General features: G+C 44.7%; 1 protein-coding gene across 2 annotated transcripts in view; it reads right to left on the reverse strand.

The window, feature by feature from the left end:
- Positions 1–25,269, reverse strand: part of ACVR1C (activin A receptor type 1C) — an 80,416-nt gene that overhangs the window by 13,561 nt on the left and 41,586 nt on the right. For both annotated transcript variants that reach the window (XM_053259751.1, XM_053259743.1), the window contains 5 exons: positions 19,975–20,220; positions 16,705–16,935; positions 9,433–9,600; positions 4,050–4,206; positions 1,277–1,401 (listed from right to left, as the gene is read on the reverse strand). In XM_053259751.1, coding sequence (XP_053115726.1) covers positions 1,277–1,401; positions 4,050–4,206; positions 9,433–9,600; positions 16,705–16,935; positions 19,975–20,220 — 927 coding nt within the window. The remainder of the gene's footprint in view (positions 1–1,276; positions 1,402–4,049; positions 4,207–9,432; positions 9,601–16,704; positions 16,936–19,974; positions 20,221–25,269) is intronic.

The raw sequence follows: 25,269 nt of genomic DNA on the forward strand, positions 1-25,269 counted from the left end.
GGTCTCCTCCATTCAAAATCTGAATGTCTCGTTCTGACTCATCCCGGTTCCTTGTAGAAATCGAGAAGAAGCGGGGGGGGCCAGCAAAGCAATGGGGGGGGGGCGCGGGTGCGGCAGGGACCGCTCGGGACTCGGGAGAGGGCGCCGACACGCTCTTTTGCTGCTGCTGAGCCGGAGAATTTTTTATTTTAAATTTTTTTTAAAAAATGGGGGGGATCGGCAGGGGTCATGGCGGCGCCCCCCACGTGACCCGCAAAAATGGCGCCGGGGGCACGTGCCCCCCCTATAGTTACGCCTCTGGTTGCAGGCAGCAGTCTCTCTCAGTCCTCTCTGGAGATGCCAGGGAGGGAACCGGGGACCTTTTGCATGCAATCATGCAGATGCTCTTCCAAGAGCGGCCCCATCCCCTAAGGGGGATATCTTACAGTGCTCACACATGTAGGACCTGGTCTCATGATCCGTGAGACCCGGTTTTGGGAAGTGAGCAGGAAGAGCGGGCTAAGCCCGCTCTCTCCGCTCACGAGCGGGGAGGGAGCCCTGAGCGGCCAGAGCGGCCGCCCACACGATGGCCGCCTCTGAGACAGAGCCGGTGGGGGCTGGGGAGCTCGGGGGCTGCACGGCCCTCGGAAGCCCCAGTATGCCCTGCGTGAGTGCGCAGGGCATACTGGGGAGACCCCCAAGCCGAGAGGCTACATTTAAGCCTCCCGGCCAGGGGTCTACTCATTAGAAGCCGCGGCAAGGAGACGCAGTGCGGCTACTCATGAGCAGGTAGCCCGCGTTTGCGGAGCACTCGCTCCACAAACCCGGGCTAAGAGGTGGGCTACAGGAGCAGGTTAGCCACTCCAGAACCACTGGGCTCGGCTGCGAGCCCGGTGGTTCTTACGATCACAAAAATCGGGCTATGATTTTGCTAGCCCGATTTTTTTGATCGTAAGAATAGCCCCATAGTATTCCTTTCAAGTGCAAACAAGGGTGGACCCTGCTTAGCAAAGGGCACAATTCATGCTTGCTACCACAAAACCAGCTCTCCTCCCATTTCACATCCCTGACTCAAACCAAATGCCACACATTTGCATGCATGAATTAGGTGGCCTTTCCCAAAGTTCTACTTCTCCAGGTTTAGAAATAATCTTTTGAGCTCCAAACAAGTTTAATAAATGGTGCACCTTTGTGTTTATGCTATGTAAAGCATGAATTAAAAATTCAGTGAAACACTTTTGGCTGAATTTCTGACACCTTAAGAAGATAAATTAGCGTGATTAAACAAAAAATATACCTCCAACTGAGCATCTTCGGGAAATCTCCCAGTATACCAGACCAAGGGAGTAGATATCTGCATGTTTGAAGGACTCAAATATATTTATGTTCATGGTGTCATCAAGTATTTCTGGAGCCATGTACCTTGAAAATAAAGAGGTGTTTAAAAACATTCACAGATTTGTGAAGTAAAGGGGAAACTGCATTTTTATCATAGCTAATATCATAGTTAATAATGATTAAAATAAAGGAAGGATAATTAAAATGTGCAAATTAGGTATGTGCTCAAAGCGTTTCTGCACCTCTATTTCCAGGTGCTGAAACGCTTTGAGCTGCCACAGCAAAATTGTTTTGGCTGGGAGCAAGCAGGTACTTTAAAAGGAGGAAGGCAGGTCTTACCTGCCCCTCTGTTGCAGCTATGCTGCCCTACACCACCCCAGAGTAGCGCTGTTTGTACAAAGCATCCGGGCTCTCTGTTTGCCAGCTGCATTTGCTTAGAAACAGGAAATTCCCCGTTCCCAGAAGGAAATGGTGTCTGAGCATGTGCAGAGGCCATCTTGAGTGGTCAGCAACACTGAGCACTCAAGATGGCGTCTGCACATAGTCATATACCATTTCCTGCTGGGAACAGGGAATTTCCTGTTCCTAAGCAAATGCAGCTGGCAAACAGAGAGCCCAGATGCTTTGTACAAACAGCGCTACTCTGGGGTGGTGTAGGGCAGCATAGCTGCAACAGAGGGGCAGGTAAGACCTGCCTTCCTTCTTTTAAAGTGCCCGCTCTCCACTGCCCTGGATGTCCCCAAAACACTTTGTGCACATCCCTGCCATACATGTGATAATTAAAAATAACTGGTTTGGGAGATTCAAGACCACTGTGGATTCGCCATAGGAGATCTTGAAGGTTCAGACTTTAGCCCTTTTCACGCAATCCATGTGTGTAGACCAAATAGGTAGTGTTGCCCATGTGATCAGATCCTGTTTTTTGCAGGGTTCCCAATTACATGAACAATTTGTGTGCCTGTAAGGTCTCTTTGAAAAATCAATTCAATCTACACACATTGATTGTGTGAAAAGGAACTAAGTTTAACTAGCTAGGCCAGGCGCAAAGCATCTGCACCTCCGCTGCCCAGCCGGCCAGCTCCCCACCACCACCTGCAGCGTCTGGCTGGTGGACCGGCCGCACCACTTCTTCTTGCCCCCCCCCACCTGGCACTTTCTGGCTGGCGGGCCGGCCAGAAAGCTGGCCCACCACCTCCTCCCGCCTACCCGCCAATTCCCAGCAGCCGGGCTGGCTCGCCACCACCTGCTGCTCCTAGCATCCCTGTTTTCTCCCCCGTCCCCGTTGCTAGTCCGGCAGCTGCTCGTAAACTCTCGCAAGAGCTGCCACACATGGGATTAGCAACGGGTATGTTTAAGAGAATTAGATATATACAGGTGAAACTCGGAAAATTAGAATATCGTGCAAAAGTTCATTAATTTCAGTAATGCAAATTAAAAGGTGAAACTGATATATGAGACAGACGCATTACATGCAAAGCGAGAGAAGTCAAGCCTTAATTTGTTATAATTGCGATGATCATGGCGTACAGCTCATGAAAACCCCAAATCCACAATCCCAGAAAATTAGAATATTACATGGAACCAAGAAGACAAGGATTGAAGAATAGAACAATATCGGACCTCTGAAAAGTATACAGTGTACTGTGCTTGATTGGCCAGCAAACTCGCCTGACCTGACCCCATAGAGAATCTATGGGGCATTGCCAAGAGAAGGATGAGAGACATGAGACCAAACAATGCAGAATTGCTGAAGGCCGCTAATGAAGCATCCTGGTCTTCCATAATACCTCATCAGTGCCACAGGCTGATAGCTTCCATGCCACGCCGCATTGAGGCAGTAATTGCTGCAAAAGGGGCCCAAACCATTACTGAATACATATGCATGCTTATACTTTTCAGAGGTCCGATATTGTTCTATTCTTCAATCCTTGTCTTCTTGGTTCCATGTAATATTCTAATTTTCTGAGATTGTGGATTTGGGGTTTTCATGAGCTGTACGCCATGATCATCGCAATTATAACAAATCAAGGCTTGACTTATCTCGCTTTGCATGTAATGCGTCTGTCTCATATATCAGTTTCACCTTTTAATTTGCATTACTGAAATTAATGGACTTTTGCACGATATTCTAATTTTCCGAGTTTCACCTGTAGATTTTTCTTTAAAGCAAAGTAGAAATGTGGCTTAATTCAGCTCTCACACTTGTTCTGTCTACAGTTCTTAATGACACAGTAAATTGTGAGAAACACGGGGGGGGTTGGTTGGGTTTTTTGAGAAAACACAATAATAATTTCTGAAGGAGCAAAAATAGCAGTATTTGGGACTTTGATTCTCCATTCATTTGTCTAATCATATGTTGTCCGTCTCTGCTGCCCATCTCAGCCACTACTCTGGTGTCATTTTTTTTTTGTTTTTGTTAAAGAAGGTTGTTTGGTGAATTACATTATCCATCCACATAGCCACCCTGATGGCATTATGATGTCACACAGCCAGTCAGATTTGGCAACAAAGCCAAATCAAGGTGAGGGCATGGCTTACCTCCCTCATTCTTAAGAGGCAAGCATTTTCACTCCATTTCACAGGACCCTCAAACTATCACCAAAACTGGGAGGCATATTACACAGAGGATGAAGTTTGCGGGAGAAAGAAACTGCCCTATTTCAGCTCAGTGCTATTACATAATATTTAAAGGGAATAATTACTTTTCTATACTAAACAATATACTGCCTTACCTCTTTGTTCCCACTCTAGGATTCTGAGGTATGTCGATTGTGTTTAATACAGAGTCATGTTTCACAGCCAGTCCCAAGTCAGCAATGGCACAGGTTTCATTCCTTTTGACTAAAATATTTTTCGATTTCAGGTCTCTATGTGAAATGGCTGGCTTGCCTGTAAGGCACAAAATATATTGCAAGTTCAAAATGGCTGCTGCTATATTACTACAACTGATATATTTAGCAAAAACCACACACAGGATTGACATGAACTACAAACTTCAGAAGTATCTTCCTCACACAGTACTCCCTCTCAACTTTTGTTTCAACAGCCAAAATCAGCCTGTATGGTCATCTCTATTAATTATACATGTCAGTATATAAAACATATTCTAATTTGAAATTAACCTCTTTCAACATTTATTTTTATTTTATTATTTTATTATTTAACATATTTTATACCGCCCAAAACTTACATCTAAGTTTCTATATTTTATAGAAATATATAAACATTTCTATATTGCTATATTTTTAATTTCCCCAAAGTGCTTCAAGTTTGTTTTTTATACTCATAATTGCTGGATTTGTAGTTAGTTGCATATACTTGAGGTCCACTGTAAAACTAAAGCAGAAGTGTCTTTAACACAGCCAATAATTCAATCCCTCATAGTTTCATGGATTTTCTACAGTTGCTAAGAAACTGAAAACTTTTGAAAAGCAAACATATCTGCATTGCAAGCTAAAGCAAGGCAGTGGACAGAGTTTTGGACATAAATGGGGGTTTCCTAAGTTCGAATCTCCACTCAAGCATTAAGCTAACTTGCTTCTAGTGCATGAATAGGAGAGGTTTGGACGAACCACTCCTACATGTTTAGAGAAAGGTACCCCTAGCATACTGGGGGAGATCTTTATTCCGTGTGGTTGGGCTGACAGGCGAGGTATCATCCAAAATGGTCTGGCTGATGATCTTTGGCCAGTTCACTCAATCCAATTTACTTCAGTTGTTATAAAGATAAGTGCTGGCCTAAACCCACAGGGTCCTAAATGGCTTTGGGTCAACATACCTGAAGGACCACCTGCTCCCACATGAACATGTCCACTATTAAGATCTTTAGAATGTCCTGCTCAGGGTTCTCCCACCTTCTGAAGTGAGATGGGTGGCAACTAGAAATAGGACATATTTGGTCATTGCACTTCATCTATGGAACAGTCTATCTGCCAGGTTCCCCTCTCTACTGATTGTTTCCGTTCTTCAGCTTTTAATAGGAGTCAGTACTGCTGCTCTTACTAGTGCTCCTTTCAATTATTGATCTCAATGTGGTTTTTATTGATCAGTGATCATTTTATCTATCTATGGTTTTATATTTGTTGCTGAATATATGTAATTAAAAGCTGAGATACAAATGTTTTAAATCAATAAATCTGGGGGCAGGGGGGAGAGACCCTGTAAACACCACCTGGGCTCCTCTGATACAAAATAGTTATATATACTGGATATAGCTTACAAATAAAAGCAATATATAAATACATATTTTTGTAAGCTGCACACTGAACTTTTCTCTATTTCCCTTTGAAATGAATGTAAGATATAGATATAGAGTATATTTCTTAATATCCAAGAAAATAAGGGGGAAAGGAGAAGCTAAGTTTGTTAGGGCTAGTCTTTTCTAGGGTTTGAGTTCTGGCCGGCTAGAGGTTTGTTTCTTGACATGCCAGTTTTCCAGTTATGCCTAGAGAGACAGTGAGTGGGGATTAGCTGCAGATGAGTCACACAGCTTGTGGAAGGGGCCACATTCCTGAAGTGGCTCATTTGGAAAGCAGCTCTTGACAAGACAATGCTCAGAGCAGAGGAGAATTTGTGAACAGGTATGTGGGTGAGACCCTCAGGGACAAGATAGAGGCATCCTGCTCCCAGGCTGACAGCTCCTCTACTGTCATGGAGAATGACGGTCTCAGGGAAGGAGGACATCAGTCTGAGGAAAAGGGGAATGCTTCCTTAGAAGAGATTCCTTTCCTTGGGTGATGTGCCCTTATCCTTTTGCACAGAGGATATTCCTCCAGGGCTGGGGGGCCTCCTAGTAGTGGGCGATTCAGTCATTAGGGGGCATAGAGAGATGGGTTTGTTACCTGCGTGTAGACCGCATAGTGACTTGCCTGCCTGGTGTGAAGGGTGTGGATGTCACATGGCATCTTTTTAGGCTGTTAGGTAGTGCTGGAGAGGAGTCAGCTGTCATGGTGAACATCAGCACCAGTGATGTTGGCAAATGCACTTGGGAGATCCTGGAAGCAAATTTAGGCTGCTGGGTAGCATACTGAAGTCCAGGACCCCCAGGCTAGAGTTCTCTGAAGTGCAACCTGTTCCATGTGCAGGGATAGTGAGACAGGCGGAGCTGAGGGGTCTCAATGTGTGGATGAGACGGCGGTGCTGGGAGTTGTTTAGATTTGTTAGGCACTGGGATACATTTTGTGGCATGAGAAGCCAATACAAGAGGGATGGGCTCCACTTGAACCAAGATGGAACCAGGCTGCTGGTACTTAAGTAAAAAAAGGTCACAGAGCAGCTTTTAAAATGATGCCTGGGGGATTGCTGAAAGGAACTGGATGGTATCTGGTTCAGCAAGTAGAATCCCCTTACGTGCGAGAGTGCAAATATATCAGATAAACTAGAAGGGAACAGAGCAGTACCAGGAGTAGAGCAGACAGACAGCTGGTCAAAAAGGTCAGTTGACAGTAAGGGAGATAGCACACACCAACACAAGGTAAGAGGTTTGGTGTACAGGTGTCTATATACCAATGCTAGAAGCCTCCGAGCCTAGATGGGCAAACTGCAGTGCTTGGCTGCTAATGGAAACATACAGTAGGCATAACAGAAACCTGTTGGAACAGTAAGAACCAGTGGAATACTGTTATTCCTGGATACAAACTCTACAGAAAGGACAGGGAGGGGTGAACTGGGATGCAGTAGCACTGTATATTAAAGTAGGGATAGAATCAAACAAGCTAGAAAACCCTGCAGGACCAGAGTCCTCCACAGAATCATTGTGGGTGACAATACAAGGGAAAGAAAATGTGTTACTAGAAATGCAAGGTCGCCCTCTGGATCAAAACACTGAGAATGACCTGGAGTTGGAGAAGCAAATCAGAGAGGCATCAAAGAGAAACAGAGCTGTTAATAGTGGGTGATTTCAATTACCCTTACATACACTGGGCAAATTCACATGCTGGTATTGACAGAGAGGCCTAATTTCTAGAAATGCTAAATGACTGTGCCTTAGAACAGTTGATCACAGAAGCAATGGAGAGAAGGCGACCTTGGACTTAATCCTGAGTGGTGCTCAAGACCTGGTGCAAGATGTCAGAATTGTAGAACTATTGGGGAATAGTGACCATAGTGTGATCCATTTCAGCTTATATGCGAGTGAAGCACTGCCAAGGAAGTCCAACACAGATTATTGGAATTTAGAAAATGAAACTTCTTAAAAAAATGAGGGGACCGGTAAAAAGGAAGCTGAAAGGGAAAGTAATGAGGGTCAAATCACTCCATAAAGCATGAAACCTGTTCAAAAGCACAATACTTGAAGCTCAGTTGGAATGTATATCAAGGAGGAGAAAAGGCACCACTAAGTTCAGGACGACACCAGGGTGGCTAACAAGTAGAGTCAGGGAAGCTATAAAAGGAAAGAAGACTTTTCCTTCAGAAAATGGAAGTCCTGCCCAAATGAGGAGAACAGAAAGGAACATAAACTCCGGCAAATAGATAATAAAGGATGCTAAAAAGAGAATTTGAGGAACATATAGCTAGAAGTGTGAAAGGGGACAACAAAAAATTCTTTCAATATATCAGAAGCAGAAAACCTGCCAGGGAAGCAGTTGGATCCTTAGATGATGGGGGCATAAAAGGGAAAATTAAGGAGGTTAAGGAGATTGCAGAGAACCTGAATGAGTTATTTGAATCTGTCTTCATGGTGGAGGATACTAACCATGTACTCATTCAGGAACCCAGCTTCTCAGGTCTGGGGATGAAGAACTGGACCAATTTGAGGTAAGAAGAGAGGATGTTCTAAACTGTCTTTAAAAACTAAACATTAACAAATTGCCAGGGCCAGATGGCATCCACCCAAGAGTTCTGAACAACACAAATGTGAAATTGCTCATCTTCTGGCAAAAATATTTAAGGTCCCTAAGATCAGGCTCTGTACCAGAGGACTGGAAAGTAGCTAATGTTACTCCCATTTTCAAAAAGGGATCCAGGAGGATCTGGAAAAGTACAGGCCAGTTAACTTAACTTCGGTGCCAGGTAAATTGATGGAAAGCATACTTAAGGACAAAACTGTTAAACACATAAAAGAACAGGCCTTGCTGAAGGATAGCCAGCATGGCTTCTACAAAGGCATGTCTTGCTTCACTAAAAAACCAATTAAAAAACTTTAAAACAATTTAAAAACCTTGGAAGGCTAGGCCAAACAAGCAAGTCTTTAGGGCTCTCTTGAAGGCCAACATGAGCGCAGACTACAAATATCTGCCGGGAGCGCATTCCATAGGCCAGGAGCAGCTAGAGAAGGCGCAGTTCCAAGTTGCCAGCAGGCGTGCCAGTGGTAACTGGAGAAGGACCTCTCCGAATGACTTCAATGTGCAATGGGGATCATACAGAAGAAGGCACTCTTTAAGGTAACCCAGACCTAAGCCATTTGGGGCTTTAAAGGTAATAACCAGCACTTTGTATTTTGTCCAGAAACGTATTGGCAGCCAATGCAACTTTTTGAGAACAGGCATAATATGGTCTCTCCAGCTTACCCCAGAGACCAGTCTGGCTGCTGCATTTTGAACTAACTGAAGTTTCCGAACTACATACAAAGGCAGCCCCATGTAGAGTGCATTGCAATAGTCAAGCCTGGAGGTTACTAGAGTTCCCTCTAACAGGGATTCCCAGATGTTGTTAACTACAACTCTCATAATTCCCACACAATGGCCATTGGAGCTGGGGATTCTGGGAGTTGTAGTCAAAAACATCTGAGAATCTCTGTTAGAGGGAATACTGGAGGTTACCAGCTGATACACCACTATTAAGGCAAACTATTTTGGTAACCCTACTAAGTATTCTTATCTGTATCTCGAAGCTGAGAAAGTCTCAGAAAGAAGCAGTCTGTAGTAATTGAACAAAAATGTGGAAGACAGGTCTGTCAGTGGCTTCTAGTCTGGTGGCTATAGGCCTCAGAGGCAAGATCCCAGTTGAAGGAGAGCAACAGCAGGAGAGAGGGCATGTCCTCACCTCTTGCCTATGGGCTTCCTAGATGCAGCTGGTGGGCCACTGTGTGAAACAAGATGCTGGACTAGGTAGGCCTTCAGCCTGTTCCAGCAGAGCTTTTCTTATGTTCTTATATCTGTATTAAAGTCAACGCACCTTGTGTACCAACAATCTCCATGTGAAGGTGTGCTACGCCACTTGCAATCGAAAGGGCCAATTTAATCATCCCATCAACAGTCACCATGTTGCTGTTTAAGTAGTCATACAAAGATCCTTGTTCATGGTATTCGGATACAAGCCACAGCTGAGTCCAGGTTCCATTATCTGTGGAGAAAAATAATGATTTTTAGTAATACGTAGCAGCAAGCTCAGTGTTCAACAATTTGCAAGATTTTTAAAAGCACCTTTATTTTTCTCACAAGCTGATGAAGGGAGGGAGTCTCAAAGGACCTGGGGGCTTGAGCATGGAAATATCCCACCCCACCCCATTCCCACTGAAAGGTTTAGTTTTGGCACTGAAATTGAAACAGAAAACCATTCGCCACAATCTTGCTAATAGTGAAAATATCAAAGCAAAAATAATCACGAATCTGATTGCACTTCTGTACTAAATATTATCAATGATGTATTATCAGTTGTTCTAGATCCTATCATATATATACAAAGGACTTAAGGAATTTGGGTTTTGTGCAGAAATTCTGGACTGAAAAATATTACTATTCCATAAATAGCTCATCTGGTGGCTACACAGGGACAGGCCTTCTCTGTTGCTGCCCCGAGACACTGAAATGTGCTTCCTACTGAAATAAGAGCCTCCCCATCTCTGACAACTTTTAAAAAGTCTTTATGACCCAGCTGACACGTACACTTTTGCCACAGTTATAGCTGGCTGAGACTGTAACTGCAGTACACCCGAACACACGAAATTGTGGTTACAGGCCAAAAGCTAACTCCATATTGCCTCACCAACCTGCAATTGGAAGCTTCAATTTTCTCTAAGCTTTGCCGACAACTGTGGTTTTGCCGCCAAAGCATTACGCCTGACTGCTGACAAAGCTATAGCCATGGTTTCGCGCCCATTTCCAAACTCCAATCATGGAGGAGGAGGCGCAGACCCACCCGAGAACGTGGCTGCTCCATGCTTTCAACACTCACTGGTAGCTGCTTGGGGGAAAGGCCACGCCCGTCCTGTCAGCCATCCCAGCTGTGGAGTTGCCAGGCTACAGGGACACTGTCAACCCCCATCCCAGACTGGCCAGCCTGTCAAGATGCACAGTCATCCATTCCCATTCCGTCCCTTGCTTCCCACACCTGGCAAGCGGCAGGGTGAGGGCACGGGATGACAGGACAGGCACTCGGTGCTTTGCTCCCCAATAAGGGAGCCACAGTCATGTATGATCACAAGCACAAATACACCAAGTGGCAGCACAAGCAGGGCACCCCATCATGGTGCCAGGGCTGGGGATGGCTATGGAGGGAAACAACAAGCAGTTCTCTCTTTTTTTAAACACAGAAAGGGTGGGGAAGGGGGCTCTTCCCCTGCTTCCCTACACATGCAATATTTGCCACACCTCCTGAAAAGAAACATCCTGGGTAGCTATCAGCATTCTCCTGTGTCAAATCTAGATATTCCCCTGACCTTACAGACCAGAACTGCTTTCTCATGAGAGTGGCAGGCCATGGAGGCACACATGCAGGCCAGAGGGCTGCAGCCACCCAGCTGGGATACTATGTCCCTCTAAATCCAGGGGAAGGTTACCCCAGCAACATGTTCCCCGTCTCAGTGGCTGGCGGACAACAGGATTAAAAGCACTGCCTCTGGCAGTCAGGTTGCCCCACAGCACATCTTCTTTATATATATTTCTCTAAGGCATAAAGGGATGTGCACGGACCACGGAAGTGCGGTCCAACGCCAGGGTGTGTGTGTTGCTTTAAGGGCAGGGGGGATGTACTTACCCCTCCTGCCACTTTCCCCCCTCCGGCGCTCCACTTTTTAGTGAAATTTTCACACTGTGCGGCGTGTGCATGCGCGCAAGTTACTTCCGCTTTTCGCAGTCAACAAGGGGGCAGGGGCAGCAGGGAGGAATGCTGCCACCCCGAAAATTTCACTAAAAAATGGAGCGCCAGAGGGGGGGAAAGTGGTGGGAGGGGTAAGTACAACGCCCCTCCCGCCCTTAAAGTGACACCCCCTCCGGCATCAAACCGCCAGACCGGGCCACTTGCGAACTGGTTCACAGGCCTCTAACATGGCCTGACAACCGGTTCATGCACAACCCTAAAGGCATATCCATGACTAATCCCATGCATGGCAGCTCTTGCGAGAGTTCAGAGAGCTGCTGGATAGCCACGGGATGGATGGGGGAAGGAAAATGGTGGCAGCAGCAGCTGGCCGGCTGGCTGACGGACAGGCAAAGAACCAGTGGTGAATGGCAACTGCTGGCCGGCCAATCAGGACCCTGGAGTTTTGAATAGGCAAAAAGGTCTGTGCCAGTGTCCACCCCTCCACCAACACCACACATGTGCAGGAGCTTGGGAAAACAACAGTGACTTACTCATGAGCAGGGCTAGCAGGATCAGAATTGCTCCATGTTTTGGAGTGATTCTTCCTCTGTAACAACGACAGACACCAATGCCCCCGCGGACAAGAGTGTCAGGCCATGGGTGTTCTAAACTGTGCTGCGTTGGGAAGTGGTGGGCAGGGGTGTCTCAAAGACTGCTTTCCTGCTCCCAGGTATGGTGGCCGATGTGCCGGGGAGACCAGCTTTCTGCCTGGCCATTCACACCTATGCACAGGTGCACCATCGCCAGCGGCCCCTGCAGTCAACCCAGCTGCCCTGGGATTGGGGGAGCAGAGGGAAATGCCCTCTCCCACAATTCCCTGCTTATTTATCTGCATGTGGCACTGAGACAGACGGGACCTGGGATTTTTATAACTTGAGTGAATGTACTGTCCCGTTAGCCAACCCAACAACCATGTGCTCGGCCAGCCTATGGCACATGGAGTGTGGGGATGTCCTCTGGGGTATGTGCAAAGCTGCAGAGGGAATTGGGAAGAGGGAAGTAGTGGGTTTCCCCCCTATTTTTCAACCAAGAAAGTCAGGGGGCCCACTGGAGCGGGGCCCCTTGGATTCCCTGGTGGTTACATGGGCAGCTCAGGTCATGAGCTCACAGTGTGCAGGTGGAGATAATGAATTAATGGGCTCAGGCATATCCCCAGTAGGCCGGTCCAGTCCGATGGGGGTCCATGAATTTTTTTTGAAATTTAAAATGCATAATAAATACCTGTAGCCCCTTCAAGGGGCTTGCTGTAGGCCGTGGGGAGGGGGCCACGAGGGGTCCCCCTCCGCCCCACCAGCCTCACTTATCACCGCTGCAGCCGGATAAATAAAGGCGAGAGGTGGCCAGGCCTCACAGAGGGCATTTGCGAATGCGCGGCGGTGGCCAAAATGGCCACCGCTCACCTTTACGGAGGCCCGAAAAGGCCAAAAATACTACATTTACCCGGCCTCAGCAGTGATGAGGGAGGCCGGCGGGAGGAGGGGCAACCCTTGCGGATCCCCCACAGCCTACAGCAAGCCCCACCGAAGGGGCTACTGGTATTCATTATGCATTTTTTTAAAAAAAAATTAAAAAATTGTGGACCTTTCCGCCGGTTCGGTTCCGGGGGGGGCCTGAACCGTCAGACCGCGGACCGCCATACCGGTTTTGCACCTCCTTACCCCCTCCCCTCCAGCAGTGAAAGAGGGATTCCACCAGAACCTCAAGGAATTGGAGTTTGTGTGGCATTTTCAGCGTGCAGGGCCACTTGTGGGGTGGGGTGGGGTGGGGTGGGGTGGGGTGCCGGGCCTGGAAAAAGCAGCGCAGGCATTGCAGGGCATTTAAAGGGCTTTCTATGTGCTTCCCCTGCTGAGGGCAGGCAGAGCGCTCTGAAAATGCACAATAACACTCAGCATGCCCATTCAAGATCATAGCCAGGGGCATATCTAGGGTAGGGCAGGCAGGGCACGTGCCCAGGGCACCACTTAAGGGGGGTGCAATTTTTTATAATGATTTTTTTTTAATGGCCACCGAAAACAAAATGGCCACTGCGCATGCTCAAATGGCCTCTGTGAGGCCCTAGGCCATACCAGGCCTCTCAGAGGCCATTTGAGCATGCGTGGTGGCCATTTTGTTTTTGGTGGCCATTTAACAAAATTATTTTGTTATTTAACATTATTTAACAAAAATATTTATTTAACATTATTTAACAAAATATTTAACATTATTTAACAATATTTAAATATTTATATAAATAAAATAAATATATAAATATTTATTTAACATTATTTAACAAAAATATTTAACATTATTTAACAAAAATTATTTTTTAAAATGGCCACCGTACCTGCTCAAATGGGCTCTGCGAGGCCCTAGGCCTTGCCAGCCCTTGCAGAGGCCATTTGAGCATGCGTGGCGGCCTCCAATATGGCCACCATGCCGATCTTTGTAGGCCCGAAAATCAGCCCGGGACGGGCTGCAGCGGTGAATTAAGAGGCAGGTGGGGGGGAATTTTGCAGACCCCCCCCATGGCCTTTAGGAAGCCCCACATGGCCTTTAGGAAGCCCCACAAAGGGGCTACAGGCTTATATATATATATATATATATATATATATATATATATATATATATATATAAATTTAATATAAGTCACTGTACACATATTCAGTTTGGCACTATGTACAGAGAATCAGGGCTTGTGAATACTGAGCTGAAGCTTATGAGCTAGGATTGAATTTATTTGCTCTTACTTTGCTTCTTGTGATAAGTGAGTTAAATGTGATGTCTTAATCATATGGCTTTCAATGGTGAGTTTGTCTTTGAATCAGTGTGAAATCTTTAGTATTAAGGCTACTGGGAGTTTCTTGCTCTCTTTCTCTCATTTTAATTGTCTTTCTGAAATACTAGAATATATTCCAAGCAGTGACACAGTTTACTCTGCATATCCTTTAATTATTTTCAGAGTATCTGGGAAAAGTCAAATTCTCCATTTATTTTTAAAACTTATGTAATAGTGATGCTACAATGCATAGTAGAGAATTAGACAGGCACTTCTGTTTAGTTTTCCAAGTACACCTCCACATAGTATTTGGGTATTTCATGAGCCCCAGCATACTGAAATTCGTAGTTTTCCAGCATTTTTTGGTCTGGCTACATCCACTGCTAAATAGTTTTTGAAACATTAAAAGATTAACAAGCTTGACTTGTATTTTTCAGCTGATATTATGGTAAAATTATCTGAAAGATGGGTGTCAGATGTTTGGACAGCGGGCGTAATTTCAGTGCTTGCCCTAGGCGCTATTTTCCCTAGATACGCCTCTGCGATCCGTCACGGCCAAGCAACTGACACGGTGACACTTTGTCCACCGTCTGGCCGCAGAGCTGACTGGGATTAGGCTGGGAGGCCGAGCAGCAGGGAGGGGCTCCTTTCTCCTTCAACTCCAGTTAGGCTGACCGTGGTTTGCTGTATGTCTGCGGTGCAAATTGGGGTTACGTATTGTAACACCACTCACAATTACCTGCAGTTCTAGTGTACATCTGAATACGGCCTTATCCACCCAAACATTTTAACTAGACTTGTGGTTTTAAATTGGTTTTAACTAGACTTGTAGTTTTAAATTGTTTTAAGGTTCTAAGTTCTGTTTTTATTTGTTTTATGTTGCTGTAAACATAAAAGACAGAAGTTTGGGGCAGTGTACAAATAAAATAAAATAATTACTGGAAAATATTACTATTCCATTACTGTATTTCTCCTAGTGTTAAACTACCTACCCACAACATCACTCGCCCACCCCCATCTAATTGTTACAATACTAAACCCACTTTCTAGGAAGCAAGTCCCATTGCGCTTACTTTAGAGTAAACATGACTACGATTGGGCTGTGTTTTCTGCTGTATATCGTGCAAATGATACTTGAGAATTTCATCACATGCTTCAACAATACCACAACTCTGTGGATGTGTCTTTGCTGCAAGGCACACGCCATGCCTCTTAAGATGTCCCGGATTATAGATGCAATTTTGTTTTCCTGGTAAGAAACTAAAACCACAACCAGCTAACATCTGCTATGATGTCTCAAACATTTAGGGTCAGCACTGAGTAGTGGGTTCAGGGATCACAACATTACTAGAAGTGGGTTGGCAGGAAAATGTGAGACAAGGGCTAGCTAGGATTAAAGGGTATGCAGTCCAGTCAAAGAACAAACATCACAGATGAGCTGGACAAACAATGGTCTAGTAATATATTTTTGCAAGCTTAATCACCAGCATAATACACGCTGACTCTTTAACAGGAGATACTGCCCTTCCATGTTGACATTGCAAGTGATTATTCCTCAAAAACACTTGAGGCACTGGCCATATCATTCTACACACTATACACATCCAATGAAAAGCGAGGCATCCTTATGTGTACTGAAATCAAATGAGCTTAAGAGCACTTTACTGTGTGTTGTATTGTGGGCTTCAGAAGGAAGGGGAGATCAGCCAAAAAAAACACCACAACACCCCAAAACACATCCCCTTTCTCAGTATACACGATAGCACAGTGGTTGTCTGGAACTCAACATGCTGTGCTTGTGCAGCAGTAGTTTGTGTGCCAGCCACTGAATATAACAATGCCATTGTTATAGGTATTGAGAGGTGTAATGAAATAATCATAACAAATGTCCTTAAAATACAGAGTGCATTTTGCAATTTAAGTTTGAACGTATCCAAGAACAGGCCTCTAGATCTTTCTGAATCTCACCCCCGCTCCTACTCCAACACTAAAACAATCAGAATACTGGACTAGGAGTAGGGAGATTTGGGTTGGACTCACCATTGAGCAATGAAGCCCACTGGCTGACCCTGGGCCAGTTGCTTCCTCTCCGCCTAGCCTACCCCTCAGGATTGTTATGAGAATAAAATGGAGGCGGGGACTGATGCATGGACACTACCTTGGACCCTTTGGAGGAAGGGCAGGGTAAAAATGTAATAAGTAAATCAATAAATAAAACCTTGCTCTCTGCAAGGAAAATCTGAAATGGCACCTGGCCTTTGACATATTATCTTTAAATGGCTTTTCCATTCTATTTAAAACGTTTTCAATAGCGCTCCGGTCCAGCACAAACCACAGCTATGTGGGCTTCAAGTATGGATGCCCATGTTGGCAGTTCATACCAGTATCGAGTGCTGCTTCTCTCTCTTCACCTAATCTTCACTAAATTTCAGCCATCATAAACCTAGCTTTACTAATCCTTTCTGATAGTAGTTACATATCTCTGTCTTTCCCCATCAACCTGTTTTTAAAAACAACACCACAGAAACAGGGGGTTGGGGAGAAGAAAAATAATTCCACTGGGTTAATCCAGCACAGGACAGACATTGTGAAACTGTTTGGAAGTACTATACCCTTGTTATCAGCAGCAATAAAACCCAAGATATTTTCATGCCTCAGCATTATTGTCTGATAGATTTCTGCTTCACGAAACCAAGACCTTTCATCTCTTGAGGAAAATATCTTCACAGCTACATCCTCCCCGCACCATTTTCCACGCCAGACTTCACCAAATCGACCTTTTCCGATGATGTCCTGAAGAACAATAGTCCTTGCAATTGTTCTTTGGACGAGTAAAGGTAAACCTGACAAGAGAAATTCAGATGTGTGTTTTTTTTGGTTTATTTTAAGCAGCAATCATCACTGTTCTGAAACATGAAAGAGCATATGAAACACACACAGTGGCAATCTCTTATCTGTGCAATTCATATAATACTGAAATGAGTGGCAACTCTTACAGGGTCATTAATGGAGCTAGATCGACTGCATGTAATCCATACACATACTATGGTCAATCTTTGAAAGAACTACAGTGCGTGTGCATGTGGGAAATATGGAACAGTTAAGTAGACAGAAATGAAAGAGTCAAGGCAGTCTATGGGGCTATTCACACGCACAGGCAAAAGAGGGTTAAGGAAGCCCAGCCTGGTTTTGCCAGCACATGTGAACTGCTGGAGCTGCACAGCTCCAGGCAGCAAACCTGCTTAGGGAGCCCACCCCTTAGCCTGAGTTTGGGGCATGAAGGCACCCTTAACCTGGGCTAACTGCTCACCTGCACTCGAGTAGCCTCCTCGCAAGTGCCAGGAGGATCCCTAGAATGCACCACATTTTGTGCTCACAGGCACAGGAGTTCCAGGGGCTGGGAAGATGCATCCCAGCCCCCAACCCTGCATGATGCTGCTGGCAGTAGCTGGCAATCATCTGGGTGGGCGATCTGCCCACCCGGAAGGAGCCCTTGGTCATCTGCCAAGGAAATAAGCATTTTAAGGATTCTTCCCCAGCCGATCAGAGCCCTTTCTCAATGATCGTGAGAAAGGGCTCTATAACTGAGAGTATGATAATAAAATAGATATGTATAATTATTTCCAGCATTTGGGGATTTGGGGATAACAACTGAAAGCTCACTTCCATTTCCATGTGTTTTGTAGATGATGCTAAGAACAACAAAAGACTCCCCAACCCCTGCTAAGTGGGAGTAAATATTTCCTGGGGCAACCTCCACCTTTCCACCACATCCTTTGAAGTAGGTTCTTCTCAACTTCCTCTCCTTTCATGAAACCCAAGAGCAGCAATGAGAAGTAATAATGCTGGATCTGGCCTTCTAGAGATTGCAGACTATAATACAGCAGAAACATTTTGCAACAATAATGTTAACCCTCAATAATAATAATAATAATAATAATAATAATAATAATAATAATAATAATAATTCAATTTCTATACCGCCCTTCCAAAAATGGCTCAGGGCGGTTTACAAAGAGAAATAACAAATATTCTAAATTTGAAGCAGTAGTTGTGAGAGTGTAACTGCTTCATAGTCCACAGTCTGCTGTGTGGAAAATCAAGGGGCGATGGAAAATGCTGAACGCACACAGCTCAACACTGCCGAAGGATATCAACTAATAGTGACACAAGTCTCATTAAGGATGCCTCCTGCTTGAAGAACAACAACTGACAGATGGGTCTTGTCTAGGCCAGGGCTTCAGGGCATTCGGCTTAGAAGAAATTAGATTTCAGTTCTCATCTTCGCATAAGGCATGGTGTTAAGCAAGAAGATTAATCTAAATCTACACTTATTTCAAAACTGTTTTAAAGTTTCTGGCTCAGGAAACTCGCAGCAATTGTCAGCAGGAATCTGACCTTTGAAGCTAAAACATTTGTCTTTCACAGATATGCAAAGAATAGTCTCGAAATACTGAAGAGACCTCAGCTGCTATAGTTTTGCAGTCATAAACCCCTTCCACATTTGGCTTATGGTCAGATATTACTTGGAATACCAAATATATTTTCTCCTGGCAAACCTACCGTTTCAGTGGATATATATGCAGGATACGCTAAAGCAGCTGAATATAGGCAGATGGAAATGTCTAAAGCTATTGTTTGTTTTGGCTGAACTCTTTGAAAACTAAGGGCATTTTCAGAAGTGGTATCACAGAGACACTTTTTTCCAACAGTGCAGTCATGAAGCAAACTACTGCCCATTTTTAAGCCATCCTTGGATGACATACATATCTATTTCCTAGCGAAAATGCACAGTCATTAGGTTTCATACATTTTCTTGAATACAGGCTTAGAGATGAATAGATGTCCACATTACAAACATCTTAAGAAACTGGTGTGCTCCACTCAACAAGCAAGAGACTTCATTGCTACAAAACTGCTCCAGACAATTCAGAATATTGATTCTGTATGATAAGCTATGATGCCTGTTCTCTTTACAGACATAAACTTAACTCTATTTTTTACATATATATAATAATAATTATTATTTATTATTAAAACTTGTATACCACCCTTCCAAAAGGCTCAGGGCGGTATATATATAATATATACAGATGGAAAACATTTTCCCCAATTTCAACTGACAGGAATATCTTCAAATCTTCAGGCAGCATTTAGAAATATAATACAGTATACTGCATGGTTATCAATGTTTTGGGCACTCAGGCCTACTTCAGCAATATCTTGTGGACTTGACCATACCAAGAACCTATTCTTAGATTATATAGTCTTAGATTAGAGCCAGTGTGGCGTAGTGGTTAGAGTGCTGGACTAGGACCGGGGAGACCCGAGTTCAAATCCCCATTCAGCCACGATACTAGCTGGGTGACTCTGGGCCAGTAACTTCTTTCTCAGCCTAGCCTACTTCACAGGGTTGTTGTGAGGAGAAACCTAAGTATGTAGTACACCACCCTGGGCTCCTTGGAGGAAGAGCGAGATATAAAATGTAAATAAAATAAAATAAAAATAAATAAAACTATATCAGCAGCACAGAAGATGCTGCGGCAACAGAGCTTTTTTCCATACCATTTCAGTAGTATAAACATGCCCTGAGGTCACATGGTAAAAGCTGACAACTTCCCACACCACCAGCATCTGACTCCTGGGAAGTGGGACAATTGGGAAGAAATCCTATCAGTGGCCCTTCCTATGTGATCTTAGAGTTCTTACTATTTGAGAACAACAAGGGGAAAAGCACCATGAAGGTCATATAAGATTGGGACCTAACTGACATATCTGTTTGCATACACTGCTACAGCAGCAGTATCCTCTTGTTACATATTATGAAAAGGTCTGCACACTTATAGAAGTTCCAGCTGATTCTGCAGTGCATACCCACGTACCAGATCCAGAACCCGATGTTGTCATATCAAAAATCAGATCTCTGAGTGTTTTTCCTGGGTTCACTAGGTTGCATTCAGAGAGAGGTTCTTCAATATTTGCCCTTTTCTTCTTTATGATTTTGCAGTGGTGGCCTTGACAAGTGTACACAGTCAGCATTAAAGCGATAGACAAGACACATACTGGTACAATTATGATCACTGTCAGCTCCACAGGCCACGGCTTTGGTTTGCTTGAAGGGTCTGTACCTTGAAAACAGACGAAGTTCAGTGAGTAGGCAATCCACCACCTTCTCGGGGAAGTTTTAGATGTACACTTTTATGGAAGTGACAAAAAGGAAGGGTTGGGTCAGTGTGGCTCCTTGCAGGGGCGTAGCAAGGTTGGAGTGGGCCCAGAGACAAGATTTTAAAATGCCCCCCCATCACTGAAGCTCAGCTCACAAAGTAAAGAAATCCTAAATGAGGCTGAATAGTGGTGACAAAAAGCATATATATATGCATGCACACACCACAACAGAACATCATCCTAAATTATTTTTTAAAGGTTTTGTAAATTGTGGACGATGCCAGTCATTTAATGGTCCTAGAGAAAGACATGCGGTTCTGGTAGTTCCAGGTCTTAACGGTCACATCAATTTCGGAGGATGAATACAACTGAAGGAAGCCCGGGCAGGTGCGCCACTGGGGCAGTCAGGCATGTGACTTGCCGGGGGGGGCAAGGCAGTGGGGCCCCCAGACAACTGTCTCCCCTTGCCCTATTATAATTATGCCCCTGGCTCCTTGGCTTCTTCCCACACTGCTGGCATAACGTAGGAAGCAACAACAGAAAATGAAACCTCAAAGGTGCATCAGAAATGGTGTTTTTTTAAAAAAATAAAAAAAATTAGGCCCGGGGCATTATTTTTCTTCAGAAGCACTGATTCAGTCCCCAGAGCCTTCTGTATTATCGCAACATATAGGTTTCTAGTCCACCTTTGAGGTTTCCTCTCCTGTTACTGCTTCCTGTGTTATGCCAGCTGTGTGGGAAGAAGCGAACGCCCCACCCCGACTGTAATACACGAGAAATAGGGTTAAAAAGATAAGAGGGGGAAAGAGCAGTAGAAAGCAGAAAATAAGCAAGGAGCAGTAGAAAATAAGCAAGAACACAGGCACATCTGCTTTTTAAAAAAGAACAGGTGGAGTGGCCATTAATGGAGTCTGTTCTGGGAGAGGGAAATCAAATGGTATTGAAGGTAGCTGAGAAAGCCAGGGGCTAAAGTCCTAGGTCTCCCTTATTTCTCTTCTGGCAGATTCCACACAAATAAAATATGCCATAGGTTAGAACACAGTTTTATTAGATTAGATGACTGTGACGGAGCGGGGAAATGCTTGACTAACAAGTGGAAGGTTGTCCGTTCCAATCCCCGCTGCTACTATATTGGGCAGCAACAATATAGGAAGATGCTGAAAGGCATCATCTTATACTGCATGGGAAGAGGCAATGGTAAACCCCTCCTGTATGCTACCAAAAGAAAACTACAGGGCTCTGTGGGCACCAAAGTCAAAATCGACTTGACAGCACACTTTACGTTTATACCCCTAATAAATATTTTTTGGGGGGGTGGATCATATGCAACAAGTACATGTGACAAGTACATCTAACTTAAAAGGTTAGAATAACTTTTTACTCTTATAGAAGATACCATATAATGAAATCAGCATATTATTTATTAATAAAAATACTTCTATTCCACTTCTCAACAACAGTTCTCAAAGCCATTTATATTGCAAAAGGTATGAGGAAATGGTCCCCTGTTCCAAAATGGATCACAAAAAAAGAAGAAAAAGGGCAAGGGAGACATCAGCCTCTGGAGACACGCTATACTCAGTGGAATAGAACAAACACAGAGAGCAAAGGGCACAGGTCAATCTCAGCTGCAAAATACACAGTGATAGAGTGACACCTACTGCCCTAAATTTAGCTAATTATTTGCAGCCAAGGGCTCAGCTTCTGCAAACAAATCCCTCAGTGGATGGAAGGTTACCACTGATAAGCTTATCACTGAGGACCAATTTATACCTGACATGGGCAAAAACGCATGTCCAGTTTTGTTTAAATGCACCATATGTGGTGGCCTATTTGCCTGTAGCATTAGCACACCAGCAACTGGCATTGGGCCAGGACATATAGTAAGTGCATTTATATCACAATGGTCTACATAGGGAAAGTTTATACAGGTCAGCACTTTGCATATATTGCCAGAGGCATCTATAAATCCAAAAATATTAAAGTCGGATAAAAGGCTGTACCAACATTTTCTCCCCACAGGCTACTTTCCCAATTGCATCACTGGCCTGGAGTGCACCCTGTCTCCTTTTGCCTTATGTGCTACTTTCTTATTGATGCCTTATTAAGGGGCTAAACAGCAAGCACTCTCTTGACTATTTAGTTCAGGCAACAAATGATTCCTTTCTGGTAAGTAGCTTGCAACATCCACCAGTCAATCTGACTTGTGACATAAAGGTACATATGAGTAAACAGAATTTTATATTTTAATAGAATTTTCTGATATCTTAGACGTTCTGTACTTGTACTTGATATGGCTGGCAGCAAACAGCTTCACTTCTGTTTTTGATCCACATTCCTAACCAAGTCAACAACAGAAGGCATATCCACACTAGGAATTAGTCTAACTTTAACAGTAATTCCCATTTCCTGGGGACGCAGGGTATTGTAGTTCCAGAAAGGTATCTAAAAGAAATGTTCACCCTTTTACCAAACTACAATCCCCAAGAAGCTTTGGGGAAGTTTAGCCATGACAATCCCCATTTTGTAGTACCTAAATGTAGTAAAAGCTGTCCCTATTTTGCTTTTTCAGGGGAAAACTGGGGGTGCCTATTGCAATGTGTTTCAGCTTCTCCAGAGTCTATAGAAATTAAACCGGAGTGAGTGAGCAGATGTTTCTCAACTCTAGTTATATATATACATACATACACATACTAGCTGAACCCGCACAGAGCATCTGTGCGCTCTTTGGGGCTGGCAGTTCACCCCTCGCCCCCACCTTCTGCATCAGTTTCTCCTGCCCTCCCCCCACCTTTTGCCCCAGTCTCTCTTGCCCTCCCCCCACCTTCTGCCCCAGTCTCTCTTGCCCTCCCCCCCTGCCTTCTGCCCCAGTCTTCTCAGGTTTTCGTCCCCGTTTGCCAGCCACGCCGCCACCTCCCTTTCCTCTACCACCGCCACCACCTCCCCCACCGCCACCTCCACCCCGCGGCTGTGGCCGGGCTGCTCTCTTTCATCCCCGGTGGCCGGCAGTGCTTTCCTTCCTGGCCGGGCTCTACCACCACCACTGTGCAACCTTTCAAGAGTTCCGCCACGCTGACACGCATCCCCACAGTGGGCGGCCAAGATAATTAATTTTTATTTGTATTTATATATACATACATATGCACACACACACACGTACGTGTATGATGTTTCTCAACTCTGGTTTGATAGATAGATACACACACACACACACACACACACACACACACACACACACACAATATAAAAAGCCAGTACTCCCCTTTCATTCATCCCCTACAACTGCCTATTCAGATAAGAAGTGTTGCTGAATGTTCTAAACTAAGCACAACCAGAATGAAATTGTGAGATTTAATGTACAATTAAAAATTCTTAATTTAAAAAAAATACTATGATGGGTATGTATTTTTTTTAGAAAATACTACCTGCTACTTCAGAAGGAAGGATGTTTGCAGAGGACTACAAAATGCAACAAGTAGAGAAGAGTCTTCAGCAATGTCCAGTTGGGTGCAGCACTAAAGTAGTGATCATTGGTGTGGGAGTAAGTGGAAAGGCATGTAAGTGTGTACTGTAGACAGAGCTGGCCCAACTCTCCCTGCCCTGCTCCCAATGCCTGTAGCAGAAGCATGAACCACCCTTGGCCTTTCACCCCATCAACTCTTCCCCTGGCATCTTCTTGGCAGTTCTTTGGTCCACTCCTCTTGCCACCTTATCTTGGCTCATCCCACCCTATCTTGGCTCTTCCTTTTCTTCCCCTCTTGGCCCTGGCTTTTCCTCTTCCACTCCCCCCCCCATCTTCCTAGCAGCACAAAAAGCATGCTGCTCTTCCTACTTCCCAACCCACCTGCCCCAGATCCTCACTCCCCTCCATCCCAGCAGGACTCCTGAGCAGTCATATTTTTGCTGGGTGTGGTGATGGGCCAGCAGACAATCCACCATTTTCACCAGTCCATCCAGGCCTGCACAGCATAAGGCCTGGGGGCCAGATCTGGCCCACAGGGTTGTTTTGCTGCCCCCCAGAAAGAAATATCCTGCAGCAACAGCAGGAGCCATGAAAGAGCTCTTGGCCTTTCCCACTGATGAGTGACAGCAGCTCAATGCAGTTGACCGCTTGAGACCAGATGTCCCCCGCCCCCGCCCCCAAATGAAGCCTACTGACACTATCCCTCTTTCTCTCAGACTCCAACCCTCTGCCCCCTCACTTGTATTAATATTTTAAATAATTATTTTTAATGTAGTAATTAATGGGCATTAAATTGACCTCAGCCTCATGCAACAAGTCATGGTTGGTTCCAGCCCACTGGGGCATCGGAGTTGTGCACCCCTGCCTGAAGGCTACCATGGGTGTAGATATAAGGTCATCTGCAGAGTGAGAGTGATAAAACTGAACTGATGGCAACCCGTAACTGTGATTGGAGCATGTTCTTTTGTCAGGCTTCCATACCAACCAGTATGAACATATGAGGTCATAAAATTGATTAATCTAACCCAGTGTATTCTACTCTGATTGGCAGCAGCTCTTCAGGGTCTTTTCAGCTCCACTCCCTGAGATCCTTTTAAGTGGAGATGGTGGGCATTGAACCTGGAACCTTTTGCATGGCTGCTCCACCAACTCAGCTGTGGTCAGCTATGGTTGTCCCTCTGTTCAAAGCTGGGCTTTGTAGCTTCCTTAGTGCCCAATATATATGCTTGAAAGCATGGGCCACTGATTTTAACTGAACTTGCTTCCAAGTAAGCACGCTCAGGATTTCAGACACGAGTCTCCTGAGAGTTTGTTTGAGAGATGAATGCCTCTGTCTGGAGGGAGAGGGGTAGAGAGAGAGAGAAACCCACAAAGACATGCCTGAAAAACAGAACATTCTGTCAACTCTATTTTTAACACTATACCATGGCACTCAGAGACAGGTCATTAGAAGGACCAAAAGTGTATTAAGGATAAACTCATAAACTGTGTTGGAAATACAATAAAAAATGTTAATAGCAGCACATTCAGAATAAAACTATGGCATGAT

The sequence above is a fragment of the Hemicordylus capensis genome, chromosome 1 (genome assembly GCF_027244095.1).
Source record: "Hemicordylus capensis ecotype Gifberg chromosome 1, rHemCap1.1.pri, whole genome shotgun sequence".
NCBI lineage: Eukaryota > Metazoa > Chordata > Lepidosauria > Squamata > Cordylidae > Hemicordylus > Hemicordylus capensis.